General features: G+C 38.8%; 1 protein-coding gene across 4 annotated transcripts in view; it reads right to left on the reverse strand.

Moving 5' to 3' along the window:
- Nucleotides 1–24,380, reverse strand: part of ANO2 (anoctamin 2) — a 578,869-nt gene that overhangs the window by 441,184 nt on the left and 113,305 nt on the right. Inside the window, exon 1 of one of the 4 annotated variants that reach the window (XM_072653708.1) lies at nt 3,647–3,754. The exons of the other annotated variants lie outside the window; for them this stretch is intronic. Within the exon in view, the coding sequence (XP_072509809.1) occupies nt 3,647–3,739 (93 nt within the window). The 5' untranslated portion in view covers nt 3,740–3,754. Of the gene's footprint in view, nt 1–3,646; nt 3,755–24,380 lie in introns of those variants that run through there. 4 annotated transcript variants of the gene reach the window in all.

Consider the following 24,380-nt stretch of genomic DNA (forward strand, 5'->3'; position numbering starts at 1 on the left):
CATCTAGAGATAAGGCTATGATGACAGCAGAAGCATCTTCAGTTCCTTCCATCTGATCTCACAGTCCTCTACTCTTCATTACATAGCATTCTTCCTGTACCTCCATAATCCAGACAGAACTGAGCCCGTGCTTCCAGACTCCTTGTCACAATACTTTTTAGAAAGAGAAGTAATTGCACTATAAATACATGTTCTGTGAAAATGGAGGAGGTGTGCTTTAGGTCATGCAAAATTTTAAGTAGCCTAGAAATATAACAAAAGGGGTATAACCATTTTGGGTAGCTTGTCTCAGGCAGAGAATGATCCCTGATATATGCCTAGTACAGAGCTTTGCACGTTATTGTAGATTCTCAATAAATATTGACAAGTGGAGAAGGGGCCAGTAACTCCCATGAATAACCACCAATCAACTGCCATAGACAAGGCAGGCAAGCTGGTCTAGCAGAATGAACAAGGCACCCTGAGGGAGAGCAAGGAGGTAGCATGTACCAGGCAAATAAAACCACCATCACCATGACCTTGACCTCCAGCTCCCCTAAGATCCTGTTGGGTACAACCCAGGCTCCTGAACTCAAAAGCTTTTGGAAGAAAAATGCTTCTAGTCTAGAGTCATATGGTTCAATCAGAAGTTGATATGATGTTATTAGAGGAAATGACATTAAAGAAGAGGTGTTACCATCTGCTTTGTTACTATAGCCTAAAGACCACAGGACCTTTCCATTTGACTTGTACTTGAAACCTCCTATAACCCTAACCCTAACTCTAAATTGTGTCTCCATCAGAATGTGAGCTTCTTGAGAATAAAGCCTGTATTACTTTTCTATTTGTATCCATAACATTTAGCACAGTGCTTTGCACATAGTACGCACATAATAAATGCTTTCTTCATTCATTAATTTGGAAGTGAATTAATGAATGGTAATAGAGTCACCCAGCAAAACACAAATAAACAGTCAGTTAATGAAATCACAGAGAACTCGGCCTGTACCATCAACTTACTGTATTTCTCCATCTGTAAAATGGAGTTGGTTTTTATGTTATCTATGGTTTTTTTTTTTCATTTTTAAAATGCTATATAATCCTAGAGAGCAGAGATTTTTAGTCTTTTTGGTATCATGGACCCTTTTGACACTCTGGTAAAGCCTACAGACCCCCCCTTTTCAGGATAATATCTTTAACATATTTAAATATTTTAAGCATTTCTAAATGCTTAAAAAATACATAGGATTACAAAAGAAATAGTTTCCAAGAATAATTTTTTCAAAAAGTTCACACACCCAAGGATAAGAACCCCTGCCATAGGAATATGCTAGGAATTTGGGGAGTAGAATAAAGGACAGGTCCCTGCTCTCACTAAGCTTATACTCTTTGAAACAATCTTAAAAATGAAAGAAATCACAAATTATCTAAGTCCAAGCCCTTACTCAAAACATGAATTTCATCTAAAATATCAGAGTCATCCAGCCTCTACTTGAAGACAACTTTGTACTTTGTAACTGACTGCCTGTGGTGGGAATCCATTCCATTTGGGACAGCATCAGTTGTTAGGAAATTCCTTCTGTTATTGGGCTAAAATGGGTAATTTCCATCTCCGTCTCCAGTTCTGCCTTCCAAAATCAAGCATAACACATGAAATCACTCTTCCTCATGGAAAATCTTCAATATTCAAAGCCAAAAGACAGTAGAACATGTGCTATGACAATAGTATGCCGGGACAGGTAGCCAAGAAGTGGGAGGGGAGTTCTGTCGCTCATTCAGTGAGGATGGGCTCCCCCAGGAACTAGATATCAAGTTTTCCTTATCCTCTATTCCCTTGAAAACCTACTGCCTTGTAGAGGTATCACTAAGATAAAGGGTATTCATGATTTGGTAATTTGGGGGATATCGTTTCAAATTGCTTTCCAGAATGCCTGGAAGAATTCACAACTCCCCAAAAGAATAAAGAATGAAGAAAAGGGTCTATACATACAAAAATATTTATAGCAACAGCTGTTTTTGCTATGGCAAAAACTTGGAAATTAAGGGGAGTGGATGCAGTGCCCATCCATTGGGGAATGTATAGTGGAACAGATGGTTGAACAAATTAACACATTCTGTGAACGTGATAGAATTCTATTGTGCTAAAAGCGATGAGAGAAAGAAAGAAGGGTATGGTTTCAGAGAATCCTGGGAAGATTTGTATGAACTGCTGCACAGTGAAGTGAAAGGAACCAGGAGAACAATTTATACAATAGCAGCTTTGAAAGACTGAAGAGCTCTGAACAGCCATAATTCCAAAGGACCAAAAGAATGTTATCACCTCCTGAAAGATACATTTTGGGGCATTTAGGAATTTGTTTTTACTTGATGGTGCTTTTTGTTACAAGGGTTCGTTTTGTTTTTCAGGAGAGGGGTCTGGGAAAATTGAATGCTTGTTTACTAAAAAAAAAAAAATGAATTTTTAAAAGAGTCTGTGTCTTACTGGCTAAAACCTAGGGGTGATGAGGAGGCAGAAGCTGTATGGACCTCAGATGGTCAATAAGCTGAGCAACTAAGTGCTCACATACTGCTTTAGGACTCAGAAATCTTCTCCTTGGGTTATAACGTGGCAAGCAGCCTCACCAGCAAATCAGACCCTGGGCAGACTGTCTAGACCCAAGAGCTGTCTCTGTAGAGTCACAGCTGCTCCTTGGCTTGAGCCGCCTGGGCTGCCTCTACACGTGCAAGCCCACGTTTTGGCAGTACAACAAGTCCTGCTCCTGGCAGCTCCCCAGCGCTATGGAAGTCAAGCCAAATTTGGATCATGGAAAGACCAGAGGGATCCTCCCCAGAAGCGAGAGGGCCAAGCAAAGGATATTGACCAGGTCATGTTCAATGATTGGAACCTAGTGTCTGAAGAAACCATCTTATGTGTATCACAATCTTATCTTCTCCATGACATGGGGTCTTGATATTCACAAAATGATAGAAGAATGGAGGAAGAAGGGAAGGAAGCCTTGGGGAACCCATGATAGATATGGGAAAAGACTCTGTTTTTAAAAGCAAGATGCCAAGAATCAAGTAGAGGGCATTCAAGTATAAATTATTTGAGCTATTTGGCAACTTGTGGATATGTGCCGTATCCTGCACCCTTTTTAATGAAAAAGAATGTATATGTCAGAAGACTAGTTTTGCATACCATTATTTGTCTATTCCTAATGACACACTGACTAACCTAAACAGAGGAAGAATGTGAAGGTTAGCATTTATTGTAGCCCATGTCCCTTTATTTTACCTCTATTGTACCTCCAGAAGTAGGGCCCTTCCCACCAATGAGGCATGTCTTCCCTAGATGGACCCCTTCTTCCTTGAGAAAGAGTCAGATGTATCTTTGAGAGAGACCAAAAAGATGGAGATGCCTCTAGCGATTGGTTTGTCACTTAAAACCCATGGATATTCTTCAAACTTGAAATGAATATCTAAGCATCCAAAAAGGATCTAGATAGAGGCATGAAACAGATTTCCATTTTCCTTCTGACTGGAAACCAGAGCCTGGCTCTACACAAATAAAGGAAGGCAAACTCAAAATAAATAAACAAATAAATGAAAGAACAACAACAAAATAAACCAAAAAAAACCCACACAAAAAGAAAAGAAAAGAACTTAGGACCAGAAGTAGAAGTTTTACCTGTTTCTGTCTTGTTTCATGAACTGTTGAAGAACAGAATGCCTCAGGATTCAAGCACTCAGATGTGCAGGGGTGTCTGCCTTCCACTGTCATGGTAACATGGAACTTTAGTGAACTGATATTTCCCCTACCCATGTCTACAATCTCCAGTACCTAGAATTCCTTCTTTCATGTTCCTCAATACACTGGACCAGAAAGTGTAGGGTTTTTGTTTTTTTTTAATAATTATAGCCAATGTACTAAAAGAAATTGTCTCACATTTGAAATAATGGCTTCAAAATCTTGTCATTTAATTACTTTCCCTCATGTCCAATTCTTCTTGACCCCTTTTTGGGGTTTTCTTGCCATTTCTTTCTTCACTCCATTTTACAGATAAGCAAATGGGTTTAAGTGACTTGCCCAAGGTCACACAGTTAGAAGTATCTGAAGTCAGATTTGAACTCAGGACACTTCTTGACTCCAGCCCTGGCACTCTATCCACTGCACTACCTAGCTGCCCTTCAAATTCTATACTGGTTAATAATTATAGGAATGATCTTCCTTATGGTCTCAAAACAAAAAGTAAGATATTTGTGGATTTTCACATGAAATTAGTCCCAAGTCTCTGATCTTTCATGCAGAAAGTGTTTCTAGTTATGAGCAAAGATGAATTGGAGTAGACATGCATTCAGGCCCTTCCCTTTCAAAGTCCTTTTCCTTGGTTTCTCTAAGTCAGCCCACTTAAATCTAAAGAGATTTAACAACAGGTTTCTGAGAGTGTTTCTAATCTGGTGAATGGTCACTATAGATTCTTCAAGCATCTCACCATCAACTCTGAACATCATAGCTGCAATAGAACTTCCTGCATGGCCAATGGGTCATCCATTCATTCCTTAGTGAGGAATCAGGAGGGAGGGAAAGAAGTAGACATTTCCTAAAACCAGAGAAGTGATGCTTTCCACAAAGAGGAAAAGACAAGTGATTTCATTGTTGTGAAGAACTTAAAATGAAGACACTCCCTTTGCTAATGCAGACTGGCAACTACACTGCCCCTTACAGTTTTTGCAAAATGCTACCACCAAGAAGTTAGGGGACTTACACAGAATTCGACAGAAGCAGGACTTAAACCCAAGTATTTCTCACTCCAAGACCCACTCTTTATGCACCATACCACGTTACTGCCCCTAACCCTAGGTAGTGTGCCTAGATATCTCTTCAGTTTTGTTTTATTTTATTTTATTTTATTGGAACAGATCTGTGACTTATCAGCATAGGAAACTACTGGTAATGGAAACTCCTTTCACCAAAACTCCAACTCTTCTACTCACTAACTGTGATCTTATGCAAGTCACAACTTCCCAGGGTCTCAGTTTCTTCATCTGTAAAATGATGGAGTTGGACTAAATGATCTCTAAGGTTCCTTCAATTCTAAATCAATGATTCTATGCCATATTCCTTGCTCCTCACAATCATTTCCAGACTTGCCCACACCAGCATCACTAAGCAACTTTTTCCTATGAAGATTCACAATCATCAAAGTGTCAGTCTTGTTGAAGTCATCTGCCTGCCTCTAGGTCACTCCTCCTTCAGTTCTGAGCATCTCAGTACCTGATCAATTCATCCTCTTCACCTTAACTCCTACTATCCTGTTCAAGGGGTTTGATATAGATTAATGTTTCCTCAAACAGCCTGGCTTCAGGTTCAATTTATCAGCCTCCTCAGTTCCCATGAGCTAAATCTCCATTCCACTAGACACAGTCACAGGGGTGATCGTACCTTCAGACTCACCATAACACATAACTGGACAGTCTTCATGATCTTGAAATTTCCCCTTTCTGATCATCATCCTGCCCTTTCATTTATTCCTCTATGTCATTCTTCTGACCCCTATTCTTCATTCTCACCTTATTCTCTCATTCCCATACCACTTCTGGCTTCTCTCAATCTATCTCCCATTTTCTGGCTTCACTTTTCCTCCCTCCACAGTATTGATCCTATAACTAAATTCACCAACAACACACTGTCCTTTACTTTTGGATCCAAATGCCAAAATTGGTCCCCTGAATTCCAATCTTGCATCATCAACTGGACATTTCCACCTGGGTATCCCCTCACCATTTCAATCTCAACAGGTCTAAAACATCTTCCCCTCCTAAGCATACTATTTCATTTGTAGGAATCACTGCCCTTCTAGTCATCTAGTTCTGTTACCACAGAATCATTTTTGACTCTTTCCCATTCTCCACATCTCCATATTCAATTAGTTGTCCAGTCTTACTTCTGCCTTTCAGCTCTTCACTCCACGTATCCTCTTCTCTCCATTCCAGTTGTTATCATTCTAGTTCAAACCCTCATCATCTCTCATATAGAAAACTACAACAGCTTTCTAATTGGCCTCCCTACTTCCAGGTTCTCACTTTTCTAGTTCAAGTCTCCAGAGAGCTGGCAAAAAAAGAACAACCTACTATGGTATGAATCTTACTATGCTTCTCTGGTGAAAAATTTTCACCAGCCCCTTTGGCCTCTTAGGATAAAATAAAATTAATATCTTAACCTGGAATTTAAAAGTCTCTACAATCTGGCAACAACCTTTCCAGACATGGCAGACCCCTTCATGCACTCCATATACAAGCAAAAGAAAACAAGCTTTCTAACTTTTCCCTAGGATCAGTCACCTTCTCTGCAACTTTTCTTGATCCTCCTGGATGTTAACATGCTCGCTCACTCTCTCTCTCTCTCTCACTCTCTTTCTCTCTCTCTCCTCAAATTATCTTGCAGTTAAATTCATGTACATATCATACCCTGCCTTTATGTAAATTAAGCTCCCTGAGGGAAGTGATTGTTTCTTCTGTGTTTGTAGCCCTAGAACACAAGACAGTGACATGCACGTTTGTCAAATTCAATGTTCCCCCACATCTTCTCTTTCTTTCTCCTTTAAGCAAATATTACATGGTTTTTTTTTTTCAACTCCCTTTACCATCCTGTTTTCATCATTTTCTAGACATACTACCATGTGCAATGTGCCTTTAAAATACACCATCCAGTACAAGATATAATACTCCAGGGAAGGTCAATGTACAGAATGTATGTCATCTTCATTCTGGATGCAAGAGAGAACTGATTTCCCCAACTCTTAGATTATTAGCTCTGGGTATAGAAACATCAGTTCTCTGGCTGGGAATTGAGTATAGTTCCCCATGTCCTTATTTCTCAGGCTATAAAGCCTGGTGTGATTGAAAATATAATCCACCAGATGGTGAAAGCACATTGGCCTTCTTGGTCTTCTGGCAGAGCAAATTTCATAGACTGGAAAGTCAAGAAAATAATCCCTCTTAGATTCTCATTCCTCCATAAAATACCTACTTTAATGCATCATCATGACTTTGCAGAGAGACAAATTTGGCCTTGATAGAAGGAAAACCTTCCCAGCAATTAGAGCTATCCAAAGACGGAATGAGCTGCCTAGAGAGGTAGTAGTTTCCCCCTCAGAGATCCTCAAGCAAAGATGAGATGACCAATTGCCAAGTGTGTTATAAAAAGAATTTTATTTTTTAATCTAATGAAGCCAGAACTAGATAGTCATTAAGGTTCCTTCCCACTCTAAAATTCCATGATTCCATAACTAGAGGTGAGCTTCTGTCCTCAAAAACTAAACCAACAGTGCTAAAGCTATGACAGGTTTGATCAAACTGAGAAGGTTTAGAATACATGGTCCCACTAATATATGGGTCTGCTGTCCAAAAAGCACATTACCTAGTTACAATTGGTCATGACCTAATGAATTCTAAGGCCATGGAAACTTACAGAATAGCAACAAAGCACAAAATGACTTTCAGTTCTCTGTGACCCTTTTGGCCTCTATACTGATGGGGGCAGAGGCTAGAATGGAGAACAGAGGGGTGATTATTTAAATTTTCATTGGGAATATTTACAGCTTAGAAATCAGAACATGCAACAAATCAGGACTTGATATATTATAAGTTCCTTGAAGGCCATCTCTTGCCTCTTTTTACATCCCTAGCACACAGTGACTGGCACATAGTAGAGATTTAATCAATTCATAGCAAACATTTGCTCAGAAAACAGTTTTTCTTTATCTGGAAACAAAATCCTCATAAAAATACAGATAAAGAAGGTTTAAATACATAGAATGGAAAACTCCGAAGGATATCACTGCCATTTAACCAATAAGCAATGAGGCAAGAGAGAAAGAATGAAGAGGGACAACTTCACTGTGTCTCACAACATGGCAACAGGTACATCCAGGCAAACACTGAATTCTGTTTAGACAGATTCTTCTAAAGAGGATCAGAGAGTCAAGGATGATTCCAACTGCTCACTATTATATTCAGTTTGGGATAGCAATGGCCTTCCTTGATATTACAGCTCAACACAGTGAATTCCTGTCTGGTACCTCTCTCTTTCCCTTTCCCTCAAGGCTCCTGCTTTTCATGATACTTCAATTCCTCTTTCTAGATAAGAAAAACTATGCTTTTCATTAGCCCCCTTACTAATAAGTAAGTACAACTGTCTTGGGATATTTATAAGCATTATCTCTCAGCATTCCATTTATGGAAGAATTTTGCTCAATAAATATCAATATATAAGAAGTAACTGTATTATGACTTTGCATAGATTGTTTCACTTGAACCTTACAACAATGCTGTGAGATAAATCAAGCAAATATAACCATTTTGTAGGTGGATGAACTGTTGTTCAGCATGCTAACCAGGCTTGCCCAAGGTTAGTGGTTGACAGAGTCTCAAATACAGGTCTTCTTTCTTCAATTACTTTATCCATTATGCTATGCTGTCCCTCTTTCAGTCTCTAAGCACCATCCTTGCCTGTCTCACATCCCATACCTCTACACTCATCATTCTCCTGTACCATCTGAAATATCATCCTTTGCCTTTATTGTACCTCAGTCTATGTGTCTGTTCTTCATCAAGATTTCATTCAAAATTCAATTCCTCTATTGAAGCATTGTTTAATCAACAAGCATTTATTTAATGCTTACTATTTGCAAGAGCTCCCATTGCATCCTGGGACATCTCCAGTCATCTTGATGAATATATGACCCCTGGACCCAGATGGCTCAGGAGGAGAAAATGAGGTTGATGACTTTGCACAGCCCTCCCTAGCTCAAAAGAAAGCCAAGTGCAAGTCATGTCATCATTTCCCTGACATCATGATCTTCTCCAAAAATGAAGGATGAACACAGACATACTATTTTTCAGACACTGTACTAAGTGTTGACTATATAAAGAAAGGCAAAAATATGTTCTCTGTCCTCAAGGATCTCACCTTATAATAGGGAGGACAGAAAGCAAAGATATCTGTAGTGTAAATGATTAGCAACCTTAGAAAGAAGGCACTCCACTAGAGTAAAACCAGGAAAAGCCTCTTCCAGAAGATAGGATTTGAGTTGAGTCTTGAAGTAAGCCAGAAAAGTAACAGGAGGCAAGAAATCTGGGTACAAGTCCCCTACTTCAACTATGACTTAGAAGTCTATGACCTTGGTTGAAACCTTGAGATAGTTAGGTGATGCAGTAGATAGGGTGCTGGACCTAGAGTCAAGAAGACATGAGTTCAAATTTGACTTCAGCTACTTAACTAGCTATGTAACCTGAGGCAAGTCACTTAACCTCTTCCTGCCTCAGTTTTCTTAGCTGTAAAACAGGTGTCAAATTAGCACTTACAGGAAAGGGTTTTTATGACGATCAAATGATATAATATATTAAATGGTAAGTACAGTGCCGAGCACATAGTAGGTACTTAATAAATGCTTATTTCTAACTCCCCTTCCTTTGAGCAAGCTAGTTAGTAAAAATGTTAACAAAAACATTTCATGACTTGCATATAGCTGTGTATGCAGCAAATATTGGCATGGCAAAATCCATAGGAGGAAAGGTGGTACTATCAAGGAATACCCCTAATGACTTGGGTCAAACACCATCATGACAGAAGTAACATTGGAAAGCTACTGAAGATCTGCAAAAAGTCATTGGTATTTACCAATCTCAATCCAGTACGCACAACAGAAAAAGTGAACACCATATTGCCCAATTAAAGACAACCAAAAGTGTTTGGAAAAGAAAATGGAAAACCAAAACATATCAGAACTTCTATATTCCCTTAATCAGCAGCTGAAAGCAAAAATCGAAAGGTTAAGACAATACTAGGGGGTAAAGTATCATAAAGAACAAAATTGCTTAATGTCAATCAAAACCTTTATCAGAGACACTTGAGTAAAGAATCCAAAGAAGGATCACCAAAGGAAGGTGTGGAAATTGATGACTGTATACAGAGTCACAAGAAATCCGATATAATAAACTCATCAGATGACAGGAGAAGCCAGAAAGCTTTCCTATCACCAGCGTAACAGTTACATCAAGAAAAGTGACAAAATCTCAGCTTCTATGAGAAATATTGAAAAGAATCAGCTACAAAGCATAAGTAATTATTAGTTCAATGGCACATACATTTTTAGCAAAAAGATTTACAGGCTCCATCTCAAAGCTTGATTGTACATTTCTAGAAGGCATGAGATCTTGATTATCAAAGGATTAGAAAACCAGTGGTGACTCTAAACATATACTAATTGCATGTTTATGTCCTTTATACAGGACATTCATAACTTGGATCACTAAGAACAAATATATAAACACTTACAGGAAAAAATATATTGACTGAAAAATAAAAAGGTACTTTGTAAGCTTTCAGGGGTATAAAAAGCAGCTTATTCATCATCATCATCATTATTAAATAAGCTGCCCAAAAGTACAGTGACATTATTTTTATTATCACAAAGTCTTTAATTCTGTTTCGCACTCATGGTTTGTTCATGTACTAGAAATATACAAAAATGACCCAAGTCTAATGAGGATGCTTGAGTATTTGATGCCCGGGTAGAAAACTGTGCTCTATTTAAAATATTCCATCAATATAATGTCAAGAACAATTGATATCAAACATGGCAATGAAATGATTAAAGTCCATTATGGTTCTTCTGAGCAGTAAACCCATTATCTCTCCTAAACAGAATTAAATATGGCTTCCAAATTAAAGGGGGAGTCAAACCAGAACATCTTATTACTCATTTGATGTACACAGAAAATACTGAGTTATATGACTCAAACAAAAAACAAGTTAAGCAACTCCTTCATCTCACAGAATTTTTCCTAGTACTCATCAACCTAAAGCAACTACAGAAAGATTAATGCTTCTTTACCAACAAAGATTGATAATTATCCTCAGAGTATATGATAAAGTACTTTGAATTTTATATTAATATTTTTGGATTCAACAAACCTCACTTCACAAACAATAGCAAAAAAATACACCAGTGGATTTATAAAATATAACCAAAATTAGTTTACTTGTATATGAAGCTTTTAAAATATCTAAAATCTGAGAGTCAAATTAAAAAGCATGATGACATCGATGTCAACTCAACAATATCTTGACAAAGGAGTATTGAAAAAATGACTGAGCATATAGATTTCTTTATAGAAACTAAGGAGTTTATGACAATCCCCAGATTCACATCACTGTTGCCAGAAATTATAGAAAAGTTAGCCTTAAGGAGTCTGGACTTAAAGATTAGTGCAGATTATATTTTTGAAATAATGGAAATGTGCAGCAAATTTTAACATTTACTAGATACTGAGGAAGACACAATTAAGTGGCCAGAATTATACACCAGAAGCTCACTATCCTTAAAAGCAAGACAAAGCCTCATACTTCAAACACAAACCCCAAAATATCCTTAAGAAGTTGACATAAAAACTATCCAGGGATCAGAGAATCATTACAGACAGAACTGTTGCTTACAACTGCCTGGAATTAACACTGATCAACAAAAATTTAAGAGTAACCTTCTTAATACATGTTTCCTTATCAAATATTCAGAATCACCAAACTGCATGGCATGAAAAGCTTTCAAAATATAGAGACAACTAGAAAAACAATTATAACTCTATGGAAACAGGAGGAAGTACAGGCAATCCTGTCTGATAATAGAATTGTTCTGAAGATATTTTTATTGAAACTATGGGTTATACTATATTTTACCTCATAATTGTTGTGTGCTGTTTTTTCAGTCCAAAAATTGAATTATAACTTTTCCTCCCATATTCATAGCTTGGTATAAAGCTGTTTCTCATGCAGCTTAAAAGGTAGACAGAGCAGCAAAGTATTCACCAGTGGCTTATGAATACACATTTATCCCTCACGCATTGTGAGCCATGAGCCTAGAGTTCTCAGCCCAGTGTGCTGTCAGTATATTTCCAAAAGCTGACTTGTAAGATTTGTTTAGAGCTCTGCAGTACTAACTGTATTGTCACTCAAACCAATGAAGAGGCATCAGGATGGGGCGGTGGGGGGGGGGGGGCAGACAGGCAGATGAAGCTTCCATGAGTATGTCACATGATATGGTAAGATTTGTGTTTTCCCAATTTTAATGTGTATTCATGAGTATTTCATGCATCCTAATCTTGCACCAAAGACAGTTTAGTAATAAATGATTTTTAAGTAATACTGGAAAAATATTTTAATAAGTTTCACATAATGGTTGTACCCCACTTTTTGGTTAAAAAAATTTGGCACAAAATCCGTGATGATCATGTGATGAAATATGGTAATTTTATATTCCAATACTTTAATTCAATTACAAAATGTAGTCATTTTAACCCCCTGCACAACAGTCCACAAAAATTAAATATAAAAGAATGATAGCAGGATAGCAATTTATCCTGGGACAAAAAGAATGATATGTGATTTTTTTTTTAAAGTTTGTATAGTGTTTTATGTATATTTTTTTTATTTGATCAGTTTGGTGTTTGTTTGTTTGTTTTTTTTGCTTCTCAGTTGCCTCATCTGTAAAATGAGGTAACAATGGCCTAAAAACAGGAACCTAGACTAGATGACCTCTTGAGATGCATCATAAATCTAAGCTCTATTATTCTAAGCTTTTCCTGGCTAACCCTACCTTGTTCTCATGAATCCATTCACTCAGACCACTATCTTATGCTTTAACATATCCTATTTCTTGGCATATGTTATAGATGTTTCATTTTCTGCCTTCCTCATTTGAACAGAAATTTTAAAGGGCAGCAATCATAGCTCCTTCTCTATATATCTACTCTACCTAGCGTAGGGCTCTGACTCAGCAGAAGACACTCAAATTGAAAGCATTAACTCATAACCAAAATAGCCCAATAAATTGGTATAGTAGCTATTTGCAAAACTCATCTAAAAAGTGAAGGATGAGGGGGGTGGAGCCAACATGGCAGAGTAGAAGTATAGACCTGCTAGAGCTCTCCCCCCAAATTCCTCAAAAAAACCTGTAAAAAATGACTGTAAATAAATTTGAGGGCAGCAGAAGCCACAAAATGACAGAAAAAGCAAATTTCCAGCCCAAGACAGTCTGGAAGATCAACAAGAAGAGTCTATCACACCAGGCTGGAAGCAGAGCACAGTTCTGTGTGGGCCACTGATGGAGCTGGAACAGGTCTTAAGGGGCTGAATTTCTGACGGCTACTGTGGACTTCTCAACCCACAAACACCAAAGACAGCTTTAAAGGTCAATGGGAAGGCTCTCTCGCCTGGCTGGGCAGGGAACATAGTCTAGTCCTAGGCCCAACCTTGGCTCCAGACCCAGGGTGTCACCAGTCACTGCTGAAGCAGATGCTGCTTCTAGAGCACTCCACTTAACAAATAGCTCAAAAGTCAAGTAATTGCCTGGGGAAATGAGCAAACAGGGGAAAAATAAAAAGATTACAGATTCTTACTTTCTTGGTGAAGGAGTGCTTTCTTATGTCATTGCTAACAAGGAAGATCAAAACATACAACTAGAAGAAGATGACAAAGCTAAAGCTCCTGCATCCAAAGTCTCCAAGAAAAATATGAATTGATCTCAGGCCATGAAAGAGCTCAAAAAGGATTTTGACAACCAAGTAAGAGAAATAGAGCAAAAACTGGGAAGGGAAATGAGAGTGATGCAAGAAAATCATGAAAAACGAGTCAACAGCTTGCTAAAGGAAACCCAAAAGAATGTAGGAGAAAATAATACCTTTAAAATTAGACTAACCCAAATGGCATAAGAGCCAATGAGGAGAATAATGCCTTAAAAAGCAGAATGGGCCAAATGGGAAAAGGAGGTCTAAAAGCTCACTGAAAAAAAATAATTCCTTCAAAATTAAAATGGAGCAAATGGAAACGAATGACTTCATGAGAAACCAAGAAATTATAAAAACAAAACCAAAAGAATGAAAAATAGAAAACAATGTGAAATATCTCATTGGAAAAATAACTGACCTAGAAAATGGATCCAGGAAAAATAACTTAAAAATTATTGGACTACTTGAAAGTCATGATCAAAAAAAGAGCCTAGACATCATCTTTCAAGAAATTATCAAGGAAAACTGCCCTGATATTCTAGAACCAGAGGGTAAAATAGATATGGAAACAATTCACTGATTGCCTCTTGATAGACATCCCAAAAGGAAAACTCCTAGCAGTATTCCAGAGTTCCCAGGTAAAGTAGAAAATATTGCAAAAAGCCAGAAAGAAACAATTCAAGTATTGTGGAAACACAATCAGGATAACACAAGATTTAGCAGCTTCTACACTAAAGGATAGAAAAGCTTAGCATATGATATTCCAGAGATCAAAAGAGATAGGATTAAAACCAAGAGTCACCTACCCAGTAAAACTGAGTATAATACTTCTGGGGAAAAAATGGAACTTGAATGAAACAGAGGACTGCCAAGTGTTCTTGTTGAAAAGAATCAAGATAAGCATGGAAAGGTAAACAGGAAAAAAAACCATGAAGACCTTATTAAAGTTGAACTATTTTCATTCCTACATGGAAAGAAGATATTTGTAACTCATGAGACCCTTCTCAGTATTAGAATAGTTGGAGGGAATATATATATATATATACATATATATATATGTGTGTGTGTGTGTGTGTGTGTATGTGTGTACATGTGTATGTATATACGTGCATATATGTATATGTTTATGTATATGTATGTATGTATGTATATAACAAGAGAGACAGAGACAGAGGGCACAGAGCAAGCTGAATATGAAGGGATGATGTTTAAAAAAGAAAATTAAGTGTTGAGAGGAATGTACTAGGAGAAAGAGAAAGGAAGAGGTAGAATGTAGTAAATCATCTCACATAAAAGAGGTAAGAAAGAGCTTTTATAATGGAGGGGAAGAAGGGGAAAATTACAGGGAATAAATGAGCCTTCCTTTTACTGGATTTGGCTTCAGAAGGGAATAACATACACACTCAATTGAGTATGGAGGTTTATCATACTATACAGAAAAGTAGTGGGAAGGGGAGAAGAAAGGATGGCAGATTGGCGGAAGTGGTAATCAGAAGCAAACACTTTGGTAGAGGGACAGGTCAAAGTAGAGAATAGAATAAATGGAGGATGGGACAGGACAGAGGGAAATATAGTTGGTCTTTCACAACATGACTGTTATAAAAGTGTTTTGCATGATGACACACGTATAACCTATATCAAATTGTTTTCCTTCTCAATGAGGGTGGATGGGGAGAAGGGAAGGGAGAGAATATAGAACTCAAAGTTTTAAAAAATGAATGTCAAAAATTGTTTTTACATACAACTAGGAAATAAGATATACAGGCAATAGAGTATAGAACTCTATCTTGCCATACAGAAAAATAGAAGGTAAGGGGCTAAGAGAGGGGGATGGTAATAGAAGGGAGGGTCAATTGGAAGAAAGGTTAATCAGAATACACACTGCCCTGGGGTGGGAGGAGATGGGGAGAAAATCTGAAATTCAAAATTTTCTGGAAGTGAATGTTGAAAACTGAAAATAAATAAATAAAAATAAATAAAAAGTGAAGGATGCCTTTAGGGCGAAAGAATATAGAGACATGAAGAGACAACAGTAGTATTCCCAGCCTCTCCAAAATGAGTCTTTCAGAAGTAACAAGTTCATTGGGATGGAGAAGGGGCACCTAAGAGCTTACTTTGTAAAGATCAAAGACAAGATATGAGATATACATAACACATGTAAGGCTTAGTAATATACTAAATGAAAACCAGTTTAAACCATCTAGAGAACTATACATCAAAATGACCTTAAGGAATTTTGGATCATGGAGAAAGCAAGCTGCCTTTAAATAGGAACATTAGCAAGTAGAAAATGCACCTCCCTCTCCCAGAAATCAAAGATTTTCAAACACCAATGGGGCAGAAGGAAGGTCTTGAGTTAACAAACTGTTAATAACCATATGACAAAAACAATTAAGTGCCAAGAGAAAGACTTCAACAATGTTCCACACACATTTCTCCCTGATGGGTGGTTAGATAAAGATGGTCTGCAACTGCAACTCAGGAGATGGAGTTATTCTGCCAGAGATCTGCTTGGAATAGGAATATGGACCAAATGAACTAGAAAGGGGATGTACTAAAACTTGTGCTTGTTATGACTTTTGAGGTGATAACAATAATGACTCACTTACATAACAAATCACTTTCCTCTAAGCATCCTTGGAAGGCAGGCAGGGTAAGTATTATCATCTGTTTTAGATAAGAAAACTGAAGAACAGAAAAATGAAGATAATGAACACAAGTATGAAGGCCAAGTCAGGTGCTCCAGTCTGAAGAGTCCAGCCCCAGAGAAATAGGTTGGGGATGCAGAAGGGTGACATGCATGTGGAAAGGGAATTTGGAAGTATGCAAAGTTTGATCCCAGCCTGTTCAAGTCTTCTCTTCCCTTTCTGATCTCCTTCATAGGGAGGTGAATTGATCGATGAGACTTTAAAATGTAACTTGTTTTATCGGTTTTTCCATTTTAACCAAGATAAAAGCTTTAAGCTAAAAAATGTTTTCAAGGGAAGTTAGGTGCAAAGTTGATAGAATACTAGTCCTGAAGTCAAAAAGACTCTCTTCCTTAGTTAAAAATCTAACCTCAGACACTTATTAGCTCACTTCAACCTGCTTACCTCAGTTTCCTAATCTGTAAAATGAGCTGGAGAAGGAAATGGCAAACCACTCCAGTATCTCTGCCAAGAAAACCTCAAATAGGGTCATGAACAGTCAGACATGATTGAAATGACTGAACAACAACCACCTTCCCCCCCGCAAAAAAACAGTCCTACAGAGGAATGTCAGAGACACTTCCTGGAGTCCCCGAAGTTACACCACACAGTCAGGGTGAACTACTCTGCCATGACTGAAAAGCTAGGACAGGGAAGAGAGGAAAAGTAGGGGAGGGGAAGAGAATGGGAGGAGAGAAGTGATGGGAAGCTAAGGAAATTGAAGCAGACCAAGGTCAAATTTATTGCTCAAGGTCACGCAACTAGAGAGTATCTGAGGCTGGATTCAGACTCAGGGGGGAAAGCTAACATGAGACTAAAGCAAGCCAGTCCTCAGCCTCAATGGCTTTTCTGGAGGGGAAAAAAGAAAAAAAAAATTATAATAAGCTGTACCAGCTCTTCCACTCATCTTCGGGCAACCGCAACTCTGATTGAGTAACCATTCAGCTGCATCATATAGAGGAAAGTACTCATGATTTGGATTACGAAATTCTGTATTCAGATTCTGAATCTATTACTTACTCAGCTGAGTAAATGAGCAAATCATTTCATCTCTCTAGACGTTAATTTTGTCCTTTCTAAAATAAGGGATTTGGACTAGAAGATCTGTAAGAACACTTCTGTCTATAAATCCTCTGATTCCAGAGGGTGTTTTCTTTCATACACATACAAACCTGTTCCTATGTCCTGCTTCTGCCTTTCAGGCCATGCCAAATGCTCACAAGGACACCTTCCAGGGTCAGTCTCACTCTCCACTGTGGCATACATACCAATCAACATTTGATCTTTCTGACAGGACCTCAAGTAGTGACTGGGGTGGGGAGGCCTTGTCTTACCCCCATCCAAATGTGTTTATTCTGTATCTTATTCTCACAAGGTCTTATAAAATCATAGGCTTGTTGGCCTCTGAGAAACCAATCTGCTAAGGTACCAATGGTCAATTCTAGTTTAGTGCCAGATAACATTCTTGTATTTTAACCAACTCATTTGGTGTTTTAACTTAAGGTTAATGTTGAATAATGATGGAATCTGGCATGCAGATGGGGCAGATATGTGGGATCAGTGGGGATTTTCAGAACCAACAGCACTCTTTCTATAGGCATAGGTCCTAGTACTCCAGAATATGTTACAACTCTGCTCTTTTCCAAGGGACAGCGACCACATATACCAGGCAAGTAGCACAGGATTCAGACTTGCTTTGTTTTACTTTACAGAAAGGTGTCTGGTGGCTGATAGACTTTTTTTAAAAAATCAAATTTAATGGCCACCAGTGCTTCCTTCCTATTTTCAAGGACATTGTAAATTCTTTTACAGACATGATAGAAGGGATGAAGGAAAAGTGCTGGGAATGAAAGCCTTGTAGAGCCTCTCCCAGAGGCAGACTAGAGTTCTATTTTTCCTGAGAGTGCCTACAATGAACTTCTTAGACAATTTGTTTCTCCTCCAGCTGGTATCCCTTAGGATTTTAGTCTTGGCCCTGCATTTTTCTCTGGACATATCATTCCAACAGCAGAAGGGATGAAACCAGACAATGCTCAGTGCAGATGACAAACAGATTTGAGACCCTGTGGACAAATGCCTGTCAAAATGACTTTGCACTGCCTAGCATCCTACCTCCCTCCCTCCTTTGTCCCAAACCCATGTTCTATCCCTCTGGAAAAATCTTATCCCCTCAGAGTTGCTGCCTGGTTATGAATACTAATAGGGACTAGGGGGTTCTATTGGAGGAAGGAAGGGAAGGAACACTAGAGGTCTGGGAGAAATATCCTATATGTTCAAGATAGACTAGGTTGTGCTGAACTACCAAGCCTTCACTGCCTGTTCTTCTGGGCTTTCTGTCAACACAGTGAGAGAAATGAGGTGTTTCTGTCATTCACAGAAGATGTATGTCATTCTAAACAGAACCTCACTGGGGCAACAGGGCTGTTTAGGAGATATTCAATATTTAAATAGACTTCTCATACGGTGAGTGGGTGGAGGAACTCTTCAGAGGGATGGCTCTCTAGGTGGCCAATTAGTAAGCTAGGAAACGCAGTTGAGCCTGAGCCAGAATTCCATGACTACTAAGGTCCCTTCCATCTCCATGTATACTTTGGGGAGGATATCTCTCACTGACAAATCCCAGGGGCTTGAGATGTGGCAATTCAAATCCCCTAAAGGGAAGCCCATATCTGACCCCAAATGTCCTATCCCAGAAGTCCAACTCCTTAGGGTTAACTCTGAGGAAACCATGCTTTCTTTTAACCGCATCCACAACCCTTTTCCACACATCAACCCACACCACTTAGGGAACTCTGAGGTTGGAGTCCTAGAATTCGAGTTTTTATCCTTGCTTTGTCATTTTCTGGCTTGGTCGCTTTCATTTCCTCATCTGGAGAATGAGGGTTTTTGGACTAGGTGGTCTCTCAAGTCCCTTCCTTTCTAAAATTTTAGGATCCAGTATCTACCAGATGTGGGGAACATATGACCCTCTAGGTCCTCAAGTGCGGCCCTTTGACACTATCCAAACTTCACAGAACAAATCCTGGCCCATGGGACCTTGGGGCCAAAGGTTTCCCATGCCTGCTTCTAGTCTCTTTACAACAGACAACACAGGCTCAAATCCATCCATTCTTTTCTATCTTTACAGTTACTTCTTCCTGGTCCAAGGACTAGCCTGAATGATTACCACTTCATTTTTCCAACTTTGTGCCTGCTGTTGGATTCATCGAGTTCCCCCATGGCATTCATCCAGCTTGGAGGTGGGGAACCTAGCTGCATGCACCCTTGGCTATGATTATCCTTTTTCCCTCTGGTTAGAAACCCTGATACTTTCCTTCAGACTTCCTCATCAGCTGTCTGTTGTGACTTAGCCACCCATTTTTGTGGCAACCATGAGTTACTTTCTCCCTCTTTTAGAGACCATGAACATTTTCTAGGTGCTCCCCAAGTTCCTAGTACAGGTCTAGGCTCTATGGGGGTACTCAGTAAAGATCTATATCACTGATCTACCATGTGTCTCTCTGAAGCTATATCACCTACAATCATCTCTCAGATAGCTAAGTTCTCTTATCTATAAAAATGGGGGGCTGATGATAATGTCAGCATTTGACAGGGGTAGGGAGAGAGATAATCTTCCTACTTGGCAATTATAAAAAATAAAACTCTTTCTAAAATTGTTAAAGCACAAGATTAATTTGAACTATTGTCTCATTTTCCCTGGAAATCATTCCAAGAAGCAGAAAAGGGAAGAGCAGACTGACAGACAGACAAACCTGCATGAGAAGGTGGCTCAGGGCCTAACCTTAGCCACACAAGTTTCCAATGTACCTGCCAGAGAATGCAGAGAATGCAAAAGCACTCAGCTGGCGTCGGCTTCTGTTCTTGGAGGGACCTCAAACGTGCTACATCAAACGGTGCACCTCCCCATCAAAGGCTTGGACCAGATGGTCCCATCTCCTGAAACAGCTCCCCTCCAGGGAGTGGGGTCAGCCTCCGGAAAGCTGCCATCTGGGGAAGCCGCTGCCAGCCCCTTTAATCTCAACCCACAACAGCTATGAGATAAGGAGGACCTTCAAGAGACCATACTGACTTCATCCCATGGACTGTGCCCCAGGGTGCCCAAGTTCCAAGGTGGAATGACCACCAGAAAGCAAGTTAAGCCAATCTCAAAGGTGCCAGGTCACCAGGCAGAATTTCCAGAGGGTAACAATTCATTGCTATTCCCACACAAACACCTGGAAAAGCACACAAATTTCAAGTTTCCTTCATAGGTCACAAGACAAAGGTCCCAATGAACTCTGGGGTGGTCTCAGTCCTCTGGCTTTATTTTACTGCAGGCTTGACAACCTGACCCAAGACCCTCAACTGTCATTCCTCTGATAGCTGCGTGGGGCTGTTAGAACAGTGAAATAATGTCTCATACTTCTTTTAAGGGGTTACAAATGGTGAAATCATCTGGTCCAAGAACTGTATTTTACAGATGAGAAAACTAAGACAGTGATTTGCCCTATGCAATTACAGACGAGGGCTGCTGGGTGGCAGAGTGTGTGGAGCACCTGGACTTACCTTCCCAAGTTCAAACCTGACCTTAGACATTTACTAACTGTATGATCCTGGGCAAGTCACTTAACTTTATTTGCCTCAGTTTCCTCATTCATAAAATGAGCTAGAGAAGGAAATGGCAAACCACTGCAGTATTTTTGGTAAACAAATCCCAAAGTCAGATAGGACTGAAAACACCTGAATAACAATTACACATGAAGGCTAGAGGCCTAATTCTAACATCCTCTGGTTTCCAAAATTCTTTTCAATTATAACAGTTAGGTCCCTGAGTTCTAACCAATGGAGCACAGACTCTGATAAAAAGGTAATAGCGTTTTCTCCTGGAAAGTTGCTCAGTCCTTAGTTTTTTCCTCCCTTCCTAAAACTGTTTCTCTTTAGGATCTGCCCTGAGAGACAAGGACCCCCTGAGAGTTTCTAGGAAGAGTCATCGATTCTCACTGCCACCTGTTCCCCCCAGCCCCTTACAATTTCATTTCTGAATCCACCACTTGACTCAAATTGCTCTCTCCAAGATTATCAATGATCAAGTCTTAACTACTAAATCATCAAAGAACTTTTTCTCGGATCTCACTCTCCTTGACCTCTGTGTATGTTCAACACACTTTGGCAAGTTCTCTCTCCACATTTGGCTTCCATGACTCTTGGATCTCCCTTGCTAGTTCATCATCCATCTCCTATCCCAAAATGGAGCTGTCCCCCAAGGCTCTGCACTGGACCCTCTTCTCTCATTGCTGCCATGGGGTCAATTATCATCTATACAATTGATTTCCAAATCTCTCTCTGTCTCTCTCTCTCTCTCCCCCCGCCCCCCATAGTATAAACCAACTTCCTGCTGGACATCTTTACTTACATTGCCCACTAGAATCTCAACTCAACATAGCCAGCTAGGTAGCACAGTGGATAGAGGGAAGGAAGACCTGAGTTCAAATCCTGCCTCAGACACTTAATAATTGCGTGACGTTTAGGCAAGTCACTTAACACCTCCACACTTCAGTTTCCTCACCTGTAAAATGGAGATAATAATACAGGTTTGTTGTATCAATAAGTTAACATAATTATAAAACAGTTTTCACAACTTAAAATTATATATAAATGATAGTTATTAGATATTATTATTGTCCCAAAGGCAACTATCATCTTTCTCAGACTTTCTCCAAACTTCCCCATTTTTGTTGCAGACATTATCTTCCCACCAGTCACTCAGGTTTATAATCTCAGAGTCATCACTGACTCTTCCTTCTCCTTCCATATGTACTTACTGCCATGTCTTACTAACTTTTACCTGCACAATATATTTTACATGTGCACACTTCTCTTCACTCACATGACCATAAACCCTACTTCAAGCCCTCACCAGCTCTTGCTTAGATTCATGTAATAGCCCCGTAATTGATCTCCAGCCTCAAGCCTCTCTTCTCTACTCTAACTTCTATATAACTAGAAAAACAATCATCCTAAGGCATAAGACTAAATCATGCCCATGATCAAAAATGCTCAGTGACTCCCCAATGCTGCTAGAATAAAATACAAACTTTTCAACCTGACATTTAGGACCTGCCACTATTTGGCTGCAAGTTTCCATTCCAGATTTATTTAGCATGATTCCCCTTCACACATTCTACTTTCCCCAAACATAGGGATCCCCCAGGCTCTGCCCTGGGTCTTCCACTCTTCAGACTATCTCCCTTGGCTACTGTATAAGCTGCTCTTGGTTAAATTATCATCTGTACATATGATTCACAAATTCAACCAAACTGTATTACTAGCTATTCCCCAAATTTAGCATTCAATCACCCTGTTCATTTGAACAAATCATCCTTGCTGTTTAGAATTCCCTGCTTTACCTCTCAGAATCCTGATCTTCTTTTGAAGCTAAGCTGAAGGGCTACCTCTAACACAAAATATTATCTGATTCCTCCACTTATTTCCTCTCCCTCCTCAAATTTCCTTGTTATTTTTCTGCATATATGTTACATCCTTCCCCAGTATAATATAGATTATTCAAGCACCAAACACAGTGCCTTGCATACAAAAGAGCTTATTCAATGTTTGTTAAGCTAATTTTAAAAGAATAGATTCTAATGATAGCACATGTGTAACCTGTATCAGATTGCTTGCCATCTTGGGGAGTGGGGGTGGGAGGGAGAGAGAAAAATTTGGAACTCAAAATCTTATTTAAAAAAATGCTAAAATCTATCTTTACATGTAACTGGGGAAAAAATAAAAAAACTATTAAAAGGAAAAAATAGATCTTAAGAAGAGGCATATTTTAGCTTATTGCAAAGAAAAAGGATTTCTGTCAAGATGGCTAAGTGATAGTTCTTTTCTAGAGCAGTAGATTTGGAGCCAAGGAGCCTGAGTTCAAATCCCACCTCTGTTACTTGCTATGTTACCTAGCGCAAATCAATTGACCTATCTGAGACTCCATTTCTTCATCTATAAAATAAAGGAGCTAGAATAGATAACCCCTAAGGTCCCTTCCAGGAAGAAATCTTTAAATATAAGAGCCTATAAGCCCAGCTCATTTTCATCATCTCAAAAAAAGAAATATAGCAAAGAAAGTTTTTTAAAAGTGACTGAAAACAAGATGGAAAAGGATAAGCCAGCAGACATTGAAAAAATGAGTAGGAAAAGTATTCCCTTAAACAAAGATGAAATAGTATAAGGTAAGAGAATGTTAGGCAAAATCTCCAAAAGAAAACTCTGCATGAGCAGAAATAACTAAAGAAAGTAGAACTCAAATAGCCCCCCCTTCCCTCTTCAAGAAAAAAAAAAAGCTCAGTGGTAGAAAAAAATCTAACCAAAATAATGATGGAAGAAATTCAGAGTGAAGTTATAGCTTTTAAAGAAAATATTGAAAAGAGAATAGATATTGGAGAATTTTTGTAAATCAGTGAAATTGCAGAGAATGGGAATAAGGGAATTAGAAATATCAGTGATAAAAAAATGCATCATCACAAAGCCAAAAGAAAGCAGACTTGGAAGAACATGAGTTATCTCAGTAAGCCAAGGTCTTGAACATCTTGGAGAAAGAGGCAGTCAATGCGAGACTCACTAACCACCCAGAAAAATAGAAAGGAACAAAAGGCTTAAGGGCTGTATCTCAGAAAATCACAGGAGAAAACGTCTGAAATGTATTGCAACTAGGGAGAAAGTAGACATTTATATACTCCACAGGATCCCAACAAAGCATAATCTTAAATTTAACTCAGTCAGAAATGTATTTTTCAAGCTCCAAGACAAAGAGAAAATCTTACAAGTGGCCAGGTAGAAACAAAATATACACCAAGGAATGCCAGTCTGAATTACCTGGTATGACTCAACAACAATTAGGAAGAAAAAGCAAAGGCTAGAACAGGATATATCAAAAAGCACAGGAAATGATTTGCTGCCAAAGATAAGTAATCCTGCTACAATTGAACTTAATACATTTGGGTGGATGGGTAGGTATTTTTAACCTAAGTAAGGACTTCTAAGCATTCATTTTAAGGAAAACAGAATTCAGTAGCCTGAATTTTGAAATTCAAAGACAGCAGACAAAAGGAAACTAAGAAAGAAAAGCTAAACAAACTAGATTAAAAGGCTAGGTAGCGCTACAGTGCTTAGACGCCGCAAGAAAAACTGCAT

Source organism: Notamacropus eugenii, chromosome 3, assembly GCF_028372415.1.
Source record: "Notamacropus eugenii isolate mMacEug1 chromosome 3, mMacEug1.pri_v2, whole genome shotgun sequence".
Classification (NCBI taxonomy): domain Eukaryota; kingdom Metazoa; phylum Chordata; class Mammalia; order Diprotodontia; family Macropodidae; genus Notamacropus; species Notamacropus eugenii.